Source organism: Fukomys damarensis, unplaced genomic scaffold (genome assembly GCF_012274545.1).
Source record: "Fukomys damarensis isolate Sample0158 unplaced genomic scaffold, DMR_v1.0_HiC HiC_scaffold_37, whole genome shotgun sequence".
Classification (NCBI taxonomy): Eukaryota; Metazoa; Chordata; class Mammalia; order Rodentia; family Bathyergidae; genus Fukomys; species Fukomys damarensis.
Genome location: NW_022900949.1, coordinates 46,923,190 through 46,943,269, shown reverse-complemented (window position 1 = coordinate 46,943,269; position 20,080 = coordinate 46,923,190). Strand labels below are relative to the sequence as shown.

At 48.6% G+C, this 20,080-nt stretch overlaps 1 protein-coding gene across 5 annotated transcripts in view; it reads right to left on the bottom strand.

Annotated features, from left to right (window-relative positions):
* Tmem108 (transmembrane protein 108) overlaps nt 1-20,080 on the bottom strand; it is a 347,129-nt gene that overhangs the window by 2,624 nt on the left and 324,425 nt on the right. For all 5 annotated transcript variants that reach the window (XM_010625470.3, XM_010625468.3, XM_019207664.2 and 2 more), the window contains 2 exons: nt 12,381-13,766; nt 4,025-4,179 (listed from right to left, as the gene is read on the bottom strand). In XM_010625470.3, coding sequence (XP_010623772.1) covers nt 4,025-4,179; nt 12,381-13,766 — 1,541 coding nt within the window. The remainder of the gene's footprint in view (nt 1-4,024; nt 4,180-12,380; nt 13,767-20,080) is intronic.

The following is a 20,080-nucleotide window of genomic DNA, read 5'->3' as shown; positions in this document are numbered from 1 at the left end:
GAAAAAAAAAAAAAAAAAAAAAAAAAAAAAAAAAAGGAAAAGTCAAGGGAGGGAAATAGGAAGGAAGGTAGGTTAAAGAAAAGGTAGCTTATTTCAACACTAAGCAACTGAGGTTTCAGAATCTCCAGGCCATTTCGAGACAAGTGAACTCAAATCAAGAACAGGCCTACTATGCTGGATTATGCTGTATTTGCTCAGAAATGCCTTCATTTTAAGAATCTGTAATGCTCTGAAGTTTATTTTTAATCAAAACATAGGCAGAAGCTAATTTTTGAGAAGGACTTATTGCTTTATGCCTCAAAGGAGAGAAAAGAAGATATTCCACCATTGATAAAATGTCTTTTCAGGAGACGGGAGTTTCCTTCAAAGGCTGTCCTGAACTGAGCACTCATGAAAGTGTGGACCTGGGGCAAGCCTTCTAACAGGGAGAAATAGGGGAGCCCATCAGAGAAGGACAGAAATCCCTTTTTCTCTACTGTGCATTGGGCTGAGCTGTGAGGGTAATTCTGGAGGCTCAGCTTGGCTTTGTTTACAGTTCTCGTGAAGCAAATGTGAACCAAGTGAAATGTATGATACATTTCACAGCATGAAAGAGATATTTAGAAAATGAAGAAGGCAAGAAAGGAGAGAAAGGAGGAAGAGGAGAAAACAAGAGAGAAAAATCCCCAGCAGCCCCTGGGCAGTGCCATCTTGTCTGTGCTGCTGTTTCAACACAGAAGGGTGCAGGGAACCAGAGGAACTCCCTGAGGCAAAGCACTTGGCAGCCTCTGAAGCTGGTGGTCAAAGGCAATGGGCGCATGTCCCGGGATGTGGAACACAGTGGAATCTGCCCCCGTCCTGTGGTGACCCTGTGGAAGGTCAGCGGTGCAGGTGTCACCAGTCTGCTGTTTGTCTTCGCCTGAACACAGCGTGAACTCAGAGTTGGAACAGAGTGTGATGTTTTTTTAAATAGAGAGGAGTAGACCATTGGGAGGCAAACAGTGCTCAACTCTATTCTGAGCCAAGCCAAGCTGTTTGTTGTGGGTCCTGTGGTGTCCTCATCCTTCCGCTCTGGAGCCCATGCCTGGCCAGGAGCCCTTTACACCAGACCTTGGCTGTGCAGGATGGCGGGGAACTGTGGTTGACTGTGGTGCTCTGTAAGCAAGGCCTTTCACAGTGTGACTCCCAGCACTGCTCCTTGGCTTTGGCTTTCATTTACAATTTGCAAAGAGTATGAGAGGTGCTAACGCAGGGCCAGTCTTCCTTTGTGTTGGTTTTCACTTACTGTGCCATAACATCTGTGCTGTCTGTACTCGAGGTTAATGCTACCTCATCCCCTCTGTGTCCTTTGGTTCAAGTTTTTTTTTAAATTAAGCATCCATTGTGTCTTAGGCTCATTGTGGTGAATAAAATTTGTGGTTCATTTTTTTTGATACACTTGCCAAGTATTTGCCATGTGTAAGGCACTGTTCTAGTTGCTGGAAAGGGAACAGGGAATGCAAAAAACGAGGCTCCTGCCCTCAGGCAGCTTATGTGGGGTGTGATCAAATATTACAGTGAGGGCTTAAAGTTTAAAAAGTTTATTACTGTAAAAATACCACTGTTATCAATCCCCTCAAAATAGTTGCCCTTCAATTCAAACACGCGTATCCCATCTTTCTTGCCACTTTGTGAATCAGTTCTGGAAGTCAAAGAAGGGCTCCCCCAGGACGTGACGTCTGAACATCAAAAAAAAAAAAAGCACGTCACAGAGGTCTCCCACTCGGCAGGCCCAAGAAGGGTGTGCGGAGAGAGGATTCCGAGTCTTACATGCATTTAGAACCATGGCTGACACGCAGTCTGGCTACTGTGCAGCTGTGGGTCCTTGCAGACGGAAGAGACAAGAGGGTAACGGGGTGCTCTGAGTGCAGAGCTTAGCTGGGCAGTGGTGATGTGAGAGAGGAGGCTGGCCCTGGACGGAGACAAAGCAGTCTTCAGAAAAACCAATGGCCTCTGCTGACAAAGCCAGCAGGTGAGCTTTATGCCTGAGGGCAGCAGGCAGGGTGGCGTCAAGAACCCATTCTTGGGCCTGCTGAGTTGGAGACTTCTGTGACGTGCTTTTTTTTTTTTTTTTTTTTTTTTTTTTTTTGGTACCAGGGGTTAAACTCAGGTCCTTGAATTTTTGAGGTGGGTGGCAGAACCACTGAGCTAAATCCCCAGCCCCCTGGAGACCTCTGTTAGGCTCCTGCTGGGCAGATGAGTGTGGAGTTCAAGGGAGAAATCAAGGCTCCAGAGAGAAATTCAAGGGCAACAGTGCAGATGGCATTTAAACCGTGGACGTAAGTGAAAAGGGAAGAGGAGTCGTGGTGGGACTGAGCCTGGCCATTCCAGTGATCGGAGGTTGGTGTACAACAAGGACTCAGTAACTGAAGCCGAGAAGGGGCTACCGGGAGAAAGAGACTTCAGAAGTGCCTGATTGCTCTGCTGTGGAGGAAGCCATGCTGGATTAGTATCAGACTGGCAACCACGGAATCATAACCCGCGTGAGCACTGTGATGAGGCAGCAGAAGGAGCGGAGGCCAGATGACGGGAGGGCCACGCCCAGCCAGGCAGGGGAGGGGTGACACTGCAGGAGACAGACCTGGAGTGGGGGTGATGTCACTTGGTGCCCTGAAGGAACAAAAATAAACCCAAGGTGGCTGAAGTTTAGCAAATAAATGGAGAGAGGGGTAGGATGCAAGGCTGGAATGTTGGGAGGCGGCCCAGTCTACCTCATAAACTCTGTGTGAGTATAACTTCTGAACTTTAACTTCAGGGCAGTAGGAAGCTGCAGAGGGGCTCTGAGCCAGGAGCGATGAGACCACGCTCCTGTCTGTACTAGCGCTCTTCTGCCTAGACTCTTCTCGGCTTGCCTGCCTCGCCTACATCTTGCTCCTGGGTCATCTCAACTGCATCCAAGTTGAACTGCCTCGTTTGGGTTTGTCTTTCTGTCCACCCACCTTTCCTTCCTTATCTATTCGCTGATCGATACGGAGCAGCTTGACAGGCTGGGCAGCATAACCCTAAAACTATGTCGCCTAAAGTGCAGAAATTTCACCTGACCCTTCGCGGCCCCAAGCTGCAGTCCAGACTCCCTGACATCCCACACAAGGCTGTGTCCAATCTGCCCTGAACCCTTCTCCCTGGCTCTGTCCTGTCCTGCAGCCCCTCTCCAGGAGAGAATGGAAGAGCACGGCTAGTAGTCAGGCCTGGCTCCACAGCCCCACTCGCACCTGGCCGGCCAGCCAGCTGTCACAGGCAAATGCTCCTTTGTGGCTCCAGTGTCACACGCTGCCCCTGTTCAGGCTACTTCAACGTCGTGCCTGCGGATGCCTTTATCTGCCCAGCACCTTTCCTGGGAAGGCTTCCACCCCGGTTTCCAGCTCTGTGCCTGTTATTGTTCTCCATTGCCTCTCATTTGTTTTCTGAGTGATCCTGGGGTCCATCCCCCGGGCACAGCTGAATGAGTCACCTGAGCAAGCTCTCAGTTACAGTCTCCAACAGTGTGTGCCACAAAACAGGCCCCCAGCGAGAAGGATTTACTTATACCCAGAAACCATAAATCCCAAAAAGAGTGCTACCCAAACTTTAGCATGCAGAAAGCACCTCTTGTCAGAATGTCAACTGTGAAAACGGTGTGGTGGTGATTGCCTGTAATCCCAGCATTTTGGGAGGCTGAGGCAGGAGGATCTCAAATTGGAGCCCAGCCTGGCAATTTAGTGATCTAGTGTGACCCTGCCTCAAAATAAAAAATAAAAAGGACTGGGCACACAGCTCAATGTGAAGGCCTTACTTAGTTTCAATCCCCAGTAACTGCCCTCCACCTCACCGCCTAAATGCAGACCACGATTCAGTGGGCTAGGGCAGGGCCTGCAACCTCTGGCTGTCATGGCGGCTGCTGGCCCATGGATCACTGAGGAGCAGGCCTCAGAGATGAGTGGATGTACTGTGGCTCTCCTTGGGGCCTGTGTTTTCTTGTGCAGTGGGGCCAGCACTTCCACAGGGACTGAGGGCTGGGGCTCATCACCTCGGAGGTCTCCAGGGACTGGATCTCCCGCGGGAGCTCCACAGCGTGCCTGTTGAAGTAGTCCATGGTGATGGCGTTGTTCCAGTAGCTCAGGTTGTTCTCGGGGTTGGCTGTCTTCTTCTTCCTCCTCATGCAGCACACAGTCAGCAAGACGGCTGTGGAGAGGAGAGGCTGTGTCAGAGGAGGGCAGAGAGTGACCAGCTGAGACAATGTGGGTGACACTAAGGCAGCCGCTTTACCCTGCCCATCATTTGTTCCTTCAACTAATATCCCTCCACGGTGGTGCTTGCTTTGTGCCAGGCACTCTTAAGTGTTGGGGAGAAAGGGACAGGAAAAAGGCCAAGCCCCGCTTTTCCATAAACTTCCATTCTAGTGCATGCACGGATGGGTGTGGCGGGGCTAGACAATATATAACAAAATAGAGAGGGCAAATTCTGATAACCATTTGATGAAAACTGAACAGGGCAACATGAGAGACAATGAGGGGAGCTGGGGAGAGGCCATTTAGAGGCATCACGGAAGGCTTCCCCGAAGGGCTGAGTGCACAGCAAGGAGCCTGGAATTTGAAGAAAAGCGCCAGCCATGTACAGGATGAGGGATTGTTCCTGGAACACAGCATGTGTCCAGGCCTGGGGTGGGGACGAGGCAGTGCAGGAGTGCCCCTCAGGGGCTGAGTGTGGGGAAAGGTAGGAGATGAGGCGCGAGCATAGGAGGCTGTCCCCTGGGGGCTCGGGGAGGGGGTTTGCTTGGAATGGTCCCTGCAGTGTTGCTTCTTCCGTTTGCACCCAGAAAAGGCCTTGCTCATGGGAGGAGGATCCCCAGAATTGGCTACAGAGAAGGTGGGTGTGCTCTGGGGTCATCTTGGCTGGAGCAGGAGGCAGGAAGAGGGGCAGGGCAAAGTGAGCCTCATAAAAAGGCTCTTGACTTCCACAGAGGCCTTGATGGTGGGCTCACTGAGCAAAAGCCCTGATTAAACAGTGTCTCTCTGGCCCATCATTCATGTATGTGTATATGTGTGTCTGTAAAAGTTAAACAGGACTTATGCTTCAGGCACATCCGAACTATTAATTCATTTAGTTCCCCACTTAACCGCAGGGGCTCAGGACCATTAGGGTCCCTATTTTACAGATAGGAAGCCTGAGGAGCAGAGGTAATGACTTGCCTAAGGGCAACCCAGGTACCTGGGCTCCAACTTGCTCTTCTGCATCTGTGGCTCTGCCTCAGACTGAAAAGCCCAGCCCGCACAGGTGGCCTGGGCAGGACTCTCCACAGCTGGACTAAGCATGCAGCGACATGTGACTCCCTTTGTTCACCCCGACGCTCACAGCTCAGGACAGAGGGCCATGTCTGAGTATTGCTGATGAACCAGGTGTGAACAGAGAACTGTCCAGGATGGCTCCTGAGATCTGAGGTGACCTGCCCAGGCCACACACAGAATGGTGATGCCACCAGGTGACAGAAGCCCCTCAGGGAGAAGCCAGTAAGTGAGGACTGAGAACATCCTGCCCAGGTTCACCACTGCTGGTGACTCCTGGTGTGGTGTGGGGCTGTGTGGACAGGGCTGTATCTGTGCTGGGAAACAGAGCCGAGGCCCGGCTGTTATGAGAGCCCAGTGCTATCTACAGCTGCCTGAGTGTTTGGCCGGATCTGTGTGCATGCTGGGGCATGGGGTAGCTGCAAAGCTGGCAGCTGTGCAGTCTGAGAGCCCGGAGCCCAGGCTTCTGAGTGCTGGTGGGGCATCCGTTCAGCTGCGGAAAGAATGGAGGCAAGGGAGGGGGTTGCCGCGCTCAGCCTGGAGACCTCTCATTTAGGCCACCTCCTTCTGCAGGGGGTATTACCACTCAAAGTGCCTGGGAGGCTTGCCACAGGTCAGAGGTGTGTGAGTGGCAGGGCCAACACAAGACCCCAAATCCCCTCTTTCTCATCTCTATTCTTCCTTGTCACTACCTGTCACCTTGCTTTAGGACTTGGATGCTGACATAGCTGGGGAGTTCAAGCTGGTCAGGCAAGCCATACTGAGAAGACAATGTGGGAAGTGAGCAAAATACTGTTTCCTCAACTCCAGCTTCATTTCCTCTGTTGGGACAAAGGGCCACTTTCTGATTAGAGCTGGTAAGGGCACCTCCCATCAAAATGCTGCCACAGATCCAAAACCCTAGCTGGCAGGGAAAGAAAAGTCTTCCTGAGCCAGAATGGTATAGTTTGCACACTTCTCTAAGGAAAAGTGCCTCTGTGCCTCTCATCTATTGAGCAATTACAAACAAACAAAATTGCTTGGTGTGGTGGCGCATGCCTGTAATCCCCACACTCAGGAGGCAGAGGCAGGAGAATAGCTGTGATTCTGAGGTCAGCCTGGGCTATACCAACCCAAGGCCAGTCTGAAGTATATAGCAAGACCCTATCTCAAAAAGTAAAACACAAAACAAAACAAGACCCCATGCCAAAACCATAAGAGACAAAATCAAAGTGACAGATGTGTTCTTAGGGACTGCCTATTCAATATAGATGTAGAATTTAAAATCAGAGTCCAGATGATAATCTGTTACTTGAATGACCTGAGCAAATGACTTAACCCCTCTCAGTCTCAGCTTCCTCTGGGAAGATTAGATGCCAACATGCATGTAGTTACCCTTTACATAGTCCCTAGCACACAGTAGGACCGGAACCAAATCATCCCTTCCCCATCCTACACTCTACTCCAGAGTGGGGAATAGGAACCTAATGGGTGAACTTGCCCTGGGCCACACTCGTAACCAGGATGGGAGGAGGGTATGAACCCATGTCCTCTGACCCTTGTCCAAGGATGACTCTACAGCCCACAGAGCCCTGGCTCTGAAGGAGGGCTTGTCTGGAATGCCTGACACTGGGATCCTGCTCTTCGGGGAGGGCTGACCCCAGTGCAGGGAAACCTGAGCGGGGAATAGTAACTCCATTCTGTATTTTCATCAGGAGTTTTCAGTGCTTCTCAAGCACCATCACATTTACTTACTCAGAGCCACCTGGCTACAGCAAGCACCCAGGCTTGGCATCAGAAAGACCTGTGCTCAAGTCACGGTTCAGCCTTGGATTACACCTGGCAAGGTTGTTGTCGCTCTGATTAATTTGACTTCATGGGTTGCTATAGAAATTGAATAGATTATAGATTCAAAATGACAAATATAATGCCTGACACACCACAGGTGCTGAATGAATATTAGTTCTCCTCTTATTCTTCCAGCATCCTCCACAAGACAGACAGAAAGAAAAACTGGGCTGCACGACTGTTGGGGGACTCAAGGCTAAAGCTCCACTTATAATTTAGAAATTGCATTATGTCAGTGGTCTGACCTTTCATACAAGAGAGAAAAGTATAAGTCAGAATTATGGAAACAGTAATATATCCCCAGCACCTAGGCATTTGCAGCCTTATTTAACCCATACAATAAGCATCTAGGAAAGGTACTTGCTTGCATTTAAGGATGAAATCACCAAAGGTTGTGGAAATTAATAACACTGATTATCACCCAGCTAATTATTACAATTTGCACCAAGTCTACACAGCTGTTTGCAAACCCACAGTGCCAGCCACTACCCTTCCCATTTGGTGGAAACTCTTCAATTGCTCTGTCTCCAAAGACCACAGCCACCAGGACTCCAGAGGAGATGAATGGTTATTCCTACTCCAACTTTTCAAATAGGACTGAAAGTTACACAAGCTCTTTTGGCTTAATAGGAATATTAATAGAAAATTGTTTATGGGTTGGCAGAAGTGTAATGGGAAGGAGGGTGGGTAACTGGTTTTAATACAGAGCTCTGGGTACTGGGGTCATATTTCTGGGAGGGGCATGTTTTGAGGGGACAGAAGGCACTGTGTGATGAAACCCTACAGGTCCCCCAAGGGTGCAACCTTTCCAAACACCTGCTGAACTGCACTCTGTGTAGCCTGTTTGAGCACGTACTGCAAATATCGTAACAGCAGTAAGATCTATAATGATCACTACTCCATCATTGCCTGTTACTGAGCACAGTCTCCATGGCAGACCCTGGGATAAAATCTTACATGCAAAGTCTTTGAGGAAACAGACTTCTCACTGCATGGAGCACAGCAGAAAGGAGCCTGCATACCAGTCCGCTGGATGCACTACCATGCATGTGCTGAGGCCACAGCTCCCAGGCTGCCCCACCACGCTGTGACTGACTGGCAGAGCTAGCAGAGTAAGCTTGGTCCCATGGGACACATGACTCCTCTGACACAGACTCCACTGGCCTGGCAGAACCTCAGAGCTGCAGTGCAGTTTAGGACCCTTTCTCCAAGTTCTCTGCCCTTCTCCCTCTTCCCATAGGTGTCAGACCTGCACTGAGCACCCTGCCTACTCCAGTTCTTTCCTGGACACTTCACAGGTGTTTCCCTCATTGATTCTCTTGCATGCCAAATCCTATTTTAGTGCCTGCCTCTTCAAGGACCTGAATGGACAGTGGACAATAGTCCCACCTCACAGATGAGAAAGCACTGGATCAATAGTTAAGTGACTTTTCTAAGTCCCACAGGCAATGATTGACAAGAACTGGGGTTAGGCACAAGTGTGTTTGCGTTTCTTATAATTAAAAAGTGTTTAGGGGCCTGCCTGTTGAGTAATAAGTACATGTATGTTTATTCAAAGCTCAGTGAACAACAACCACAGCCAAGAATCATGGGCACAATAAGGCATGTCTTGGAATGGTGTACTAGGCATGCTCAAGGATGGATGTGACACCACAGGAGAGTCTCCAAACTGATGCTCTGTAGAAACTCACAGCACTGGCTAGTAGGAGAGGACCAATACAGAGCCAGGCTAGAGGCTTCTGGTAGTAGGTTCCGTCTATCCTGATGGTGGCAGCAGAGACCAGTGCAGGAGCCACATGGTTTCCCTGCATAGACCACTGTGGCCTGCATCCAATCAATTTCAGTTCTCAGCATATCTGAAACACTTGGCTGAGGGTGTCTGACGGTGCCCTGGAGACAAAGCATTTTTTAGTCCTGGAACAAACATACCCTTCCAGACACTGGGTGGGGCTTGTGATCTGGAAGGGCAGGTGAATGGCTTACACCCTTCTCACTCAGGCAAGCCTAAGCTTTGTTATGCTCACCCCTTACATCCATTAGAAGCATGGGAATCTCACCCTGACCAGCAGTCTTGGCTGGAGAAAACAGGGCCAGGGCTGGGGGTGGTCTAAACAGCCAGAGAAGAAGTCTACACATGTACCAGAATACCTGAAATATCTGGAAAGATGGCAAAGGATGGCATCTTCCTACGAGGTCTGTAGAGTGCTTTGAGCATAAATGGAGCCACTAGGTATGCTGAAATGTGGGCTCTTAGGCCTGGAAGAGGTCTACTTGCCTGATTGCTGGACAGGGCTGGGCTATCAAGGTAACCCAATCACATGGGGACGTTTAGGGAGAGAGTATGTCTTCTGTCTTAACGTCCTTATCAGGGCCTTCAGAGGATTCAATCTCACAGGAGTTGAGGCCACAATCGGCCCAGAGCTGGTGTGGAGGCAGCCAAGGCCAAGGCAGGAGTGAGGAAACTCCTGTATCAGTGGTGGCAAACCTTTGGCGCCTGTGTTGTTTTTCTTTTAAGACAAAAGATGTTAATGCATGAGCTGTTTTTTCTAAGCTAAGGCCTCAATATTTAGGTTCAACTGAAGTTCTGGCACTTTGTGATAAATAAGTGGGTTTTGGGTTGCAGTTTGGGTGTTTATCTCTAAAAGGTTCGCCATCACTGCCCTTTAGCAGAAATGCTAAAGGAGGTGGACCCTGCAGTTTCCAAGCAGTTACAAGAGTGCACTTTGAACAAAGTTTGCATATTTTTTTTTAATAGAAAATAGTATCTTCTACCCTGACAGTGCCAGACACATCCTGAAGGTACAGTTCTGAACCATGTCTTTGCTTGGTCTTGGCTTAACATTTGTATCCATTGTGGAGGCAGCTGAGGGCTTCTCAGTTTTGCAGTAAGATCTGCTCTAATTTCAATCTTGTATCTCTCAGAAGGACTGGGGGAGAAGTAGGATTCATTTCAGAATAGACAAATCCAGGTGGGGCATGGCTTGTGGGAGCCATCTGGGTCTACCCTGTGCTGCCCAGCGCAGGAAAGGCAGACCCAGGTGGGTATAGGGTATGGAGAGTTGGAGGCAGCCACATCACACATGTCTGCTTTCCTAGTGCTTGGCAACATGCACGGCACACAGTGGGCACTTGGGAAATACTGTACAGAATCAAACTGATTTTGCACTTCCTGATTTGGGCTGACACACTGTATGACTGGGACCCTGGGAAAGTCACTTTTACCTGGTGACTTACTCCCCAGCTATAAGGTGTGGATGTTGACCAGAGCCACCTGGCACCATGGCCAGGGTGTGCTTGCTTGTTTTTGTTTTTATTTTCTGTGGCTATCTGTTTCAAGGACAGAGTGATAAAAAGTATTGGAAATTCTCTTTGTAAACCAGAGTGTCCCAGGCCCATGTAAGGAACAGAAGACTAGAAAGCTATGTTTCATGTTGTTCCTTCTCAAATATGACCATTATAGTGCTACATTTCTCTTTACCATTCTTCTTCAGGCAATCACAGTTTAAAAGAATGTTTTCATGAAAGAGAGTAAAGCTGCTTTCGTTAAAGATGAGACATACAACTTGTAAATGGTTTTGCTTTTCCTAAATTGAGTCTTTAAGTGGAAGCAGGCTGCCCAAGCCTTGGCATGGAAATCTTAATTTTCTTAGCAAGCTGGGAGAAATGGCTTCTGGAAAGAATCTAGACTCTAGATTTAAAAAAGATCTGGTTAGAGTATGATGCTGAGCAGAAATCATATTGAAGGCCTAAGCCTCCTGAGCTAACCCATGGCACAAGGGAAGGCTGGGCATCCTGGCTTCACAGCCTCCTTTGTGGGAAGCCTTTGGGCTTCTCTTGAGATCAGGGTGGGCCCATGGTGCGACTTGAAGCAATACAATCAATAGGCCTGCTGCTAGCACGGGCTGTCTGAATGGGACAAAAGGGTCCACTCTGGCTTCCTCTGCCATGGCCTGCCATGTGCTGAACACAGGACTCCCTTTTGGGCACCAGGGATAAAGTGGTGGCCATTTGGAGGGAATAGACGGAGGCAAAGACCAGGGGATTGCAGACCTTTGGAGGAGATCTAAAGAGATGGAAGGGCAGCTTGGGGAGGAACACTGTCTGCCCTTGAGAGCCATTCTGGTGCATCAGGGATGTTAGAGGAACTACTTTTATGTGGTTTCAGAAGGTGCAGCTTAGGACCATTGGCAGGAAATGACAAAGAGCTGGATAAGCTCCAGGATCTAAGGAAATGGGCTGTCCCAGGGTAAGGAGTATGGGGGAATACTATCCTTAGCAGGGTTCAAGGAATAGCTGGATGGTGACCATCTGGGGTGTGGTGGGGCTGAGTACAGTAAGATGGCTCCAAGATTACCAGAGAAACTCCGAGAATGGAGGATTAGGTCCGTGGCAAGACATAAAGGAAGCCCTAAGGTTCGGAAAGGTCATGTGAAATTCTTGATGGGGACATCAGGGAAAACGCCTCTTTGGGCCTCATTCACAGAGGGACAAGTAATAGGAGGTGCTGGTGGCCTTGGGAGTGCAAAATATAAAGATAAGGTATACAGTGTATCCAGCTTCATACCACATAGGAACAGACAAAATGAGCTGGGTGTTGTGTGCGGAGTGGAGGTAGCTCAGGTTCACATACCTCTTAAGCTTCAATTTAGCTGCAAGAACTGTTCTTGCCAAGGCCAGTGAAACTTCCCACTACATGAAAGCTTTGCATCCTCTTTCTTAGGGGAAGAAGGAGGATACACGGAGAAGGAGAGAAAAGAAGACACAGAAGTAACATGGAGAAGTAGGAGAGGATGGGAGGACCTAGCTAATTGGAGGCTGTGAATCTGGAGGTGTTAACTTCTACCTGTGGTGTCCTGGTGCTGTGTCGCTCTAGGCAGTGCAGGCAGTGCTTGAGGCAGGCTGGTATCGTGACAGAAGCACTGGGCTGGAGGACAGGTACTGAGCTCACGTCCCAGCTCTGCCTCTCTAACTCTGACCTATCTTTTCTCTAGCTTGACATTTATTTCTGCACAATGTAGGGCTGGATTAGCCCACCTATAAGGTTCTCCCCAGCCCCTGGGGTTTGGGGCTTCGTGACTTGTGAACATTTGAGACTAGGACCAGGGACAGGGACGACCCAGAATTTTCTTGTTAAATTGTGTTGTAGAACTCAGTGAATTTTTGGAGCCCCTTGGTGGGGGCTGCTCAATTCTCGGGCAAGAGAATATGGGGGAAGGAGCAATGTGACGTGGTAGGAAGGAAGGAAGGAAGGGGCATGAGGAGAAGGGCACTCACAGCAGGAGGAGATGGGCACGCTGATGGCTAGGATCACCCAGGCGATGTCCATCTTGCTCAGGCAGATGGTGGCTCTGTGGTGGGGCTTGTCCCCTTCGGCCACATGGGAGATGTTCGCTGCTGTTCCAGGCTTCCAGGTCCCAGCAGGGACCAGGCGGTTGAGGAAGTTTCCTGTAGCTGTGGACACCACTGTGGAGAGAGGGCTGGGCACCCTGTCGGTCATGAAGGGGGAGGCTGCAGCCTCCTCCTCAGCTAGAGAAACAGTGCTCTCTGAGACCGCAGGGGCATGGTCTGGGGCCTGTGGGGTTGTGGATTTTCCCTGAGGAATCCCCTGGGAGGGGGCTGAGACACTGGCATTGAAGGCAGCCTGGCTTGGCCCCATCACAGCTGTAAAGACCCTAGAGCTGGCAGATGGAGGTCTGTTGGTGCCAGGGGTGACAGTAAGCCAAGAGTCACTGAGGCTGGGGCTGTCCTGTGTGTCACCGTGGGGGTGCTGAGAAGGCACTGGGGTGGCTTGTGAACTGATAGGAGCACCTGCAGCTGCAGTGGCATTCAGCTCCTTTCCTGGGCTGGAGAAGATGGAACCACCCCCTCGGTCTGCTGTGCTAAGTCCTGACTTGTCCTCTGCAGGTACCAGGAGGGTGGTGGGCGGCACCCATGAGGTACTTCTGGGTGCTGTGGTTGCAGCCACAGTCTGAGGCTGTGGCAAAGAGAAGTATGGGGTCCTGGGGGAAAGAGCAGAGGGATCTGACTCCACAGACCCTGTGAAGTTGCCTTTGTAGATCTGAAAGATTTTCCCCAATGGGCGCTTCTGCCCCAGGTGTGTGGAGCTCTGGTTTCGTCCCCGCTGGCCTTCCTTCCTCCCAGAGTGGCCACCAGGTGCAGGTGGGACAGGGCGTGATGAGCTCCCAGACCCCTTTCGAGAAGAGCCTGGGAGTCGTGGGGGCCTGCGCGTGGTAGCCCGAGGGACTGCTGTAGTGGGGCGGCTGGTGGCTCCTGTTGGCTTTGTCAGCAGGATGGTGGGGGCAGTGTCCCCTGGTGGAGGGCTCTCTGAGGGGGAGGGTATGGTTGCCATGGCAACTGGAGGGGAACCAGTGGGCAGGGGGCTTTCAGAATGGGGGATGGTTGCTGTCACCACAACAGTGGAAGTGGTGTTTGCAGGGGGGTGCCTGTCTTGATGGGGTACTGTTGTTGCCATGGTAGCTGTGGCCTGTGAGGGTCCATCAGGAGTAGTGCCCAGTGTCACCACAGAGGAGTGTGAGGTTCGGCTGTGGGGTGTGGTCACCATGGTGTCTGGGGGACTGCCTGAGGGGAGGACCTGAAGAGATTCCGGTTCCTGGACAGCAAGTACCAGTGCTTCGGACAGTGCCACGGTCAGGAGGAAGCCTGGAAGGGGAGACAGAGAGGAGATGTGAAATATCCAGAGAGCAGCTTACAGCTGGGTTCTCCCTTATCCTTGACCTTGAACGCTCTGGGAACTCAAGGAGGGTGTCGGACACATTCCCAAGGCCCACACTGGCACCTGGCACTCTATAAGATGCAGAATCTTATATGGAGTGAGGACATGTCTAGTAGGTTGGGGCTAGAACACTGGTCAGGAAGAGAAACCAGAGAAGTCAGACTGGTTGGTTATATCCTTCCCCACATGCCTCTAGCAGCCCTCTATCAAGGCAGGACTTCTCAGAGTACAGGCCGGCTATAGCTTTTATACCTACTTCCTCTTGTGTAACCAAGGTTGCAGGCCAGCTCAACCATAGAGAAGTGTGAGCCACTCGAAGCCAAATAAGGAAGGCTAGCCCAATTCCTGTTCCCTTTTCTGAGCTAGTGAAAGTTATGGAAGGTCTGATCTCCATTCACTCAGATCCACTCACCAAACTTTCAAAGGAAGTTGACCTCCTCTTCCCCGGAGGACACAGAAATTAACAGGGCAGATTCCAGCTGTGGATGAGTGTGCACAGATCTATAAACAATGCTAAAATAAGGCAGAGATGTCTTGGTGTCATAGGAGAATGACAGGCAGAAGGGAGCATGGGCAGAAAAGGGAAACCAGATTTGGTGCCCGTAAAGCACATAGTATAGAGTCTGGACTAGTAGATACATTCTATAAATGTCGCTGGTATTTTAGTGTTTGTTGTTATTCACTGCTTTTCCTATGACACCCATGTGGCTGAAGTATGTGGAAAACTCTCATTTGTGATGCCCATTCTTTTTGAGTAGGAGTACTTTTGAATATTACTAAAAAGGGGGGGTTTGCATGACAGTCAATGTGTGTACTTTAGTTCAGAAAATGCAAAAGGATAAAAACCTATAAATTTAAAAATATTTATAAATATGTATAGTTTTATTAGTCACAGCATCATGTACCAATATTTAAAAAGTGCCTCATGCAAACACAAGATGCAGGACTCACTCAGATCATGTGCTTGGAGAATGGCCATTCTAACACATGGGTTTGGAAGAGCTGGTCTGCTGAAGAGTGGCTGGTCAGTTCTCTAGGGCCTGGTTCTGACTGGCTGTTCCTCTTTGTTCATATGCACGCCCTTTCTGCCATTGTCATTCTTTCCTTTGGCCCCAGTGAATCCCCAAGAATAACTCACTCAGAGCTCTTCTCCCTCGTCAGATCTGAGGAGGACAAATAGCCAAAGCAGATCCTTGGCTGGGATACCCATATACATTCTGGGATGGCCAGCAAGGCTGCTGACAGAAGGCAGGGCCTTGCCTGTGACTTCCAGGGTCCCAGGGAGCTTCTAGGAAGCATGATGGGGGAAGAAATCTGCTACTAATACAGCTGTGACCCAAAGCCCAGCATCACCTTTAGGTATGCAGTGGAATCTTGCAGCGACCTCATGTCCCTCACCCGCACTTCTAAATGGTAGGGAAGCCAAGGGACTTACGCTTGGCCATATGCTGCAATGCTCACCATCTCAGGGGCCAACAATTTGTCCTAATCAATCTACTTTTCCTAAGCTTTCATCCATGAGCCAGACCAAACACCAGCAGTGTACTCTTCCTGTTCAAGTCAATGAAACATGTTTGATTTAATACTAATAGCCATTTGGCAGGATAGGAAATGGGGACTAGGGAAGGTTAGGTAACTCGTGCAGTCACACCATAGCAGAAGTATGTGAACCCAGGGCTGTTTCCAAAATGTATGCTATTCCTGGTCAACTGCCAGCAATAATGCAAGAGGAGGGAGAGGACTGCAAATTGTATCCACAGAAGAAACAATGTGCTTTATGTTTTGATCAGGGTCATTCCAGCCCCTTTGCCCCAACATCTTGCAGTTTAGCACTGCAGGGGCAATCTCAGGGCTGGTGGTAGTAGACTCTGATGTCCTGAGGAACATTCTCATACAAGCTTATTGGTTCAATATAAATGTTGTTAAGAGCTGAAATTTTTATGTTGGAGCCCTAACCCCAGTATTTCAGAACGTGACTATTCTTGACAATATGACCTTCAAAGAGGTACTTCAGGTAAAATGAGGCAATAGGGTGGGCCTCCATCCAGGCTGACTGGTATCCTTCTCAGAAGAGATTAGGACACACAGAGTGACACTGGGAACTTGGGCATACGACTGTACAAGAACAAATCAGCAAGCAGGCATCCAACCCCGCCGTCACCTTGATCATGGACTTCTGGCCTCCAGAACTATGAGGAAACAATTGTCAGTGGCAAATAAATACACAGATTTCATTAGAGATTCTGTGAGAAAAAAGAGAGACAAGGGCTTGTGGGCAAGAAGTTTATATTGGGAAATGATCTGAGGGGCAGCTGTGGGCTCTGAGATGAGTGAAACAAGAACCAATCGGAAGGCAGCCAGGAGCTGAGGGAGGTGGCTATCTAAACTCACTCGGCCAGACCCCATCTGCCTGAAGGCACCCCCCCATCTCCTACGCTCATGGGGCTCTCAGAGAAGTGCTGCAGGTTATGCTCCAGCCCAGATGGGCTGCTGCCAACAGCTGGAGTGAAAACAACGGCCCCAGAGGATCACTGGGGTGGAACATCAGATGCATCCCACACAGTGAGTGCCCAGAGATGGAGGATGCAGCAGACTTTGGCGGCAGTCAAGGACAGCACAAAGGTTTAGGAGAGATCCCAGCCCTTCTCAGAGACAGGTCTGTGGTGACAGAGGTGCCGCCTGGGCCTCCAGTGTAACTTCCGCAACACTCAGAGGCAGAGGGTCTTTAAAATACTAAATTCCTCTCCACTTTCCTACCAGCTGAAGTACATGAACTTACAGTGTCAGTCATCCTACCTGAGCTCTCTGATGATGTTTATGTTTGCACTTGTCAGCATCCCTTGTTATTTATTTATTTATTTTCTGGGAAGAAATTAACCTTTCAGCCACTTCTTGAGACTTTGAAGATAATTTTTGAAAAAATGAATGGGACTACCATTCTAGGTGCCATAGTTTTTACCAGCAGAAGAACATCTGGATGTCACAGAGAGAGGCCCTCAAGTTCATCTAAGCCAATCCCTTCCTTGCATAGGGGAGACTGGGAGGAGTGAAGTGACTTGCTTAAGAACATACAGCTGGCTGGGGAGACAGCCTGGACCATACAGCAGCTAGTATTTCAAAACAACTTATCATTTGTATCATAAAATTGCTACAAGGTTGCACTGCCCAGACATCTCCTTCAACCTTTACTGTTACCTTCATTATGGAAATCAGACAATTTACCTCTCCTCCTTGGCACAAAAGGTTAACAACAGAATGGGATGTACACTGTCACAGTAAATGTGCAAGGCCTTCAACCCTGGCTCCCCTAACACATGCAAATTTTCATTCAAGGCCCTTTGTGCTGGCCTACCTACTTCCCTCCCCACAATCTGGAGCTACTGCCTCCTTGCATATTATTTGCATAGATTTGTATAATGAACGATGGAGGCCCCAACTCCAAACATGTATGAGAAACTAAAACTGAAATTTAGCTTGACATACTTAAAATGTGAACCAACTTTTAAAACATCAGAATATAGGGACAAGGATGTAGGGTGGAAGCCCACAGATTGATGGGTGCCCAGATGTTGTAGGAAGGCCTCCCCATCCCCAGAATTCCAATGCATACATGATCCCAGGAGCCAGGAAGAGAGGGCGTCCTCTCCCTCCTGTGTATTTGGTGGCTGCTCACCAAATGAGTATGGCATTTGAGTCTGGCAAAGGCAACTGGTAAAAAGAAAATATCCAGCATGGTATAATGCACTCTTTATATGTCACAGGCTACTCTAAGGGCTAAATCTGTACTGGCACAGTTAGTTCTCATGGTAATCTGACAGGCAGGTACTTTATTAGCTCTCTGTTGCAAATGGGGGAATGAATCCAGAGAGGCAGAATATCCTGTCCACGGGCACACAGCTGGGGAATGGTAAGATGGGGTTTGAACCCGGTCAGCTGGGTCCCAGTCTACACTGAGCCACTTTCATTCACCATTTTGCTCTGCCACACCCTTCGCTCTATATCCCTCCCCACAAGGACGCTCTGCATAGTTAGAAGTCATGATCTGTAATTTATGGGAACTGATTTTCTATTTTTGTCTCTTACCTATTTTTTTCTATCTCTACTCCAGGGATTTTTATGACACATTTGGGGTTCTTTTCACAATTCATTAATTTATTTTGCAAGTAAAGTAACTTGTGGGAGGTTATAATAGTATAATAAATGGGCTGGAAGCACCTACTTTAATTCTCTTTTACTCCAGTCCTCATATCCCATGCATACCTTTGGAAGAAGAAAAATAACACACATACACACATATATATTTTTTTAAAAGTTACTATTGTAAGTAGATTTTCCTTCCACATTAAACTTGTGGTTCTCTTGCCAGATATTTGTCCATTATCTTTTAAAACTTTTGTGAGACAGAATCAGAGGAGTTTGAAACATCTGTCACTAAGACAGAAGCTTGGCCATGCCAGACACTTGGTATGGTGATTTTAAGTCACATCTGCACATTTTCTGACCCACCCTCCTCCCTGGACAGTTTCCCCTTCTTTTGAGCCTCTGCCTTGATCACTAAGGCATAAGTGATGCCACATTCCTCATAAGGCCAAGGCAGAAGAGCCCATACGGCTTCTCCATTTCTCTTAGGAGGTTTTGGCCCCTATGTGAGCAGCCCAGCCTCCCCAAAGCAAACACATGGAGACATGGGGTACATGACAGGAATGCCTGAGCATCCACCAGGAACCAGGCATGACAGAGAAGAAGCCTATGACATGACCCTGGCCCAGATCACAGTAGGATTGCAGTCATGCAAGGTACTCTAAATGAGAGCTGCTTAGCTGAGCCAAGTCAACACTAAGATTCATATATGAAACAAATCATTTTGTTATCACTTGAAGGTTCTTTTGGGCGATTTTCTTTTTTTAAACTGGAACATATTTGATGCAATGTTTTTTTGTTTGTTTTGCTTTTTGAGACAGGGTCTTGCTATGTAGTTCAAGCTGAACTTGAACTCACTAGGTAGCCCAGGCTGGCCTCAAACTTGTGGCAGTCCTCCTGCCTCAGCCTCCGGAGTGCTGGGATTACAGGTGTGTGCCACCATACCTTGCCATGGTGTAATGGTTTGAATGTGCCTCCAAAGCAAATGAATTGTTAACTTGATCCCCAATGCAGCACTTTTAGTTAGGAGGTAGGGCAAGTATTTGGGTCAAGGAGCACAGGACTCATGAATGGATTAATAGTTTTGGGAGGAATGGGTTCATTATTATAGAAGTGTGTTCTTTATAAAAGGATGACTTGGGCTTCCTTTTATCTCCTCTCTCTCTTGCCCTTCGGCCATAGCATGACACAGTAGCAGGCCCTCACCAGATGCCAGTCCCTTGACCTTGGAGTTCCCAGTTGCCTGAACTGTGACGAATTAACATATCCACTCTTTGGTTGTTATAGTTTGATTCTGAATGTCTCCCCAAAGCCCCATGCAGTCATAGGTGGGTGAATCCTAGCATTAAGGACATGTGATTACTAAACCAGTACATGTGAGTGATTGGTTTGGTACCACCCTAATCCCAGTAGTCTGAATAAAATAAAAAGAGCAGAAAGACTCTGTTAAGGTCTCTCGTTGCTTTTTGCTCTCTTCTGCCACCTTGAACTGTTTCTCATGTTACCTTTGCTACCTCGTGTGTGCCATGTTGTTTCTCCTCTGTGATGACTGTTGACCATCCCATGCCAGCCGATTATGGACCTCAGTCCTCTACAAACTGTGAGCTAAATAAATCCTGTTCCCTTTAAGTTTTGGTGCTAGGTATTTTGTCTCAGCAATGAGAGAAAGTAGCTAACACAGTGATATTTTATTATACGGATGCAAAATGGATTAAGACACTTAGAAATTTAGCTTCTGAAGCTGGTGCTTTAAGAAAAGGAAAGGCCTTAGCACACCAAATCTGGCCCTTAGGGGGCTGTTTTCTACATAGGCAATAACATGCAACCTTATAGTTTCAAGATTGTCATCTTTTAACTGGAAGGGATGTTAGGAGTGGTATTTAATTCCTTTGTCTTACAGATGAGAAGGCATGGGCCTGAGAATGAAATGATTTACCCTGGCCACACACCTGCACAGGGGTAGGGTGGAAGGGATCCAGGCCCGTTCACTGCCTGAAAAATCCAATTTATGTCCTAAACCCTCAGTGTTCTCTTTACATTTACAGTAGTCCCAATATACTAGTGTGCTCTGTCCTCTGAACTCCAATGATTCCTTTTAAAG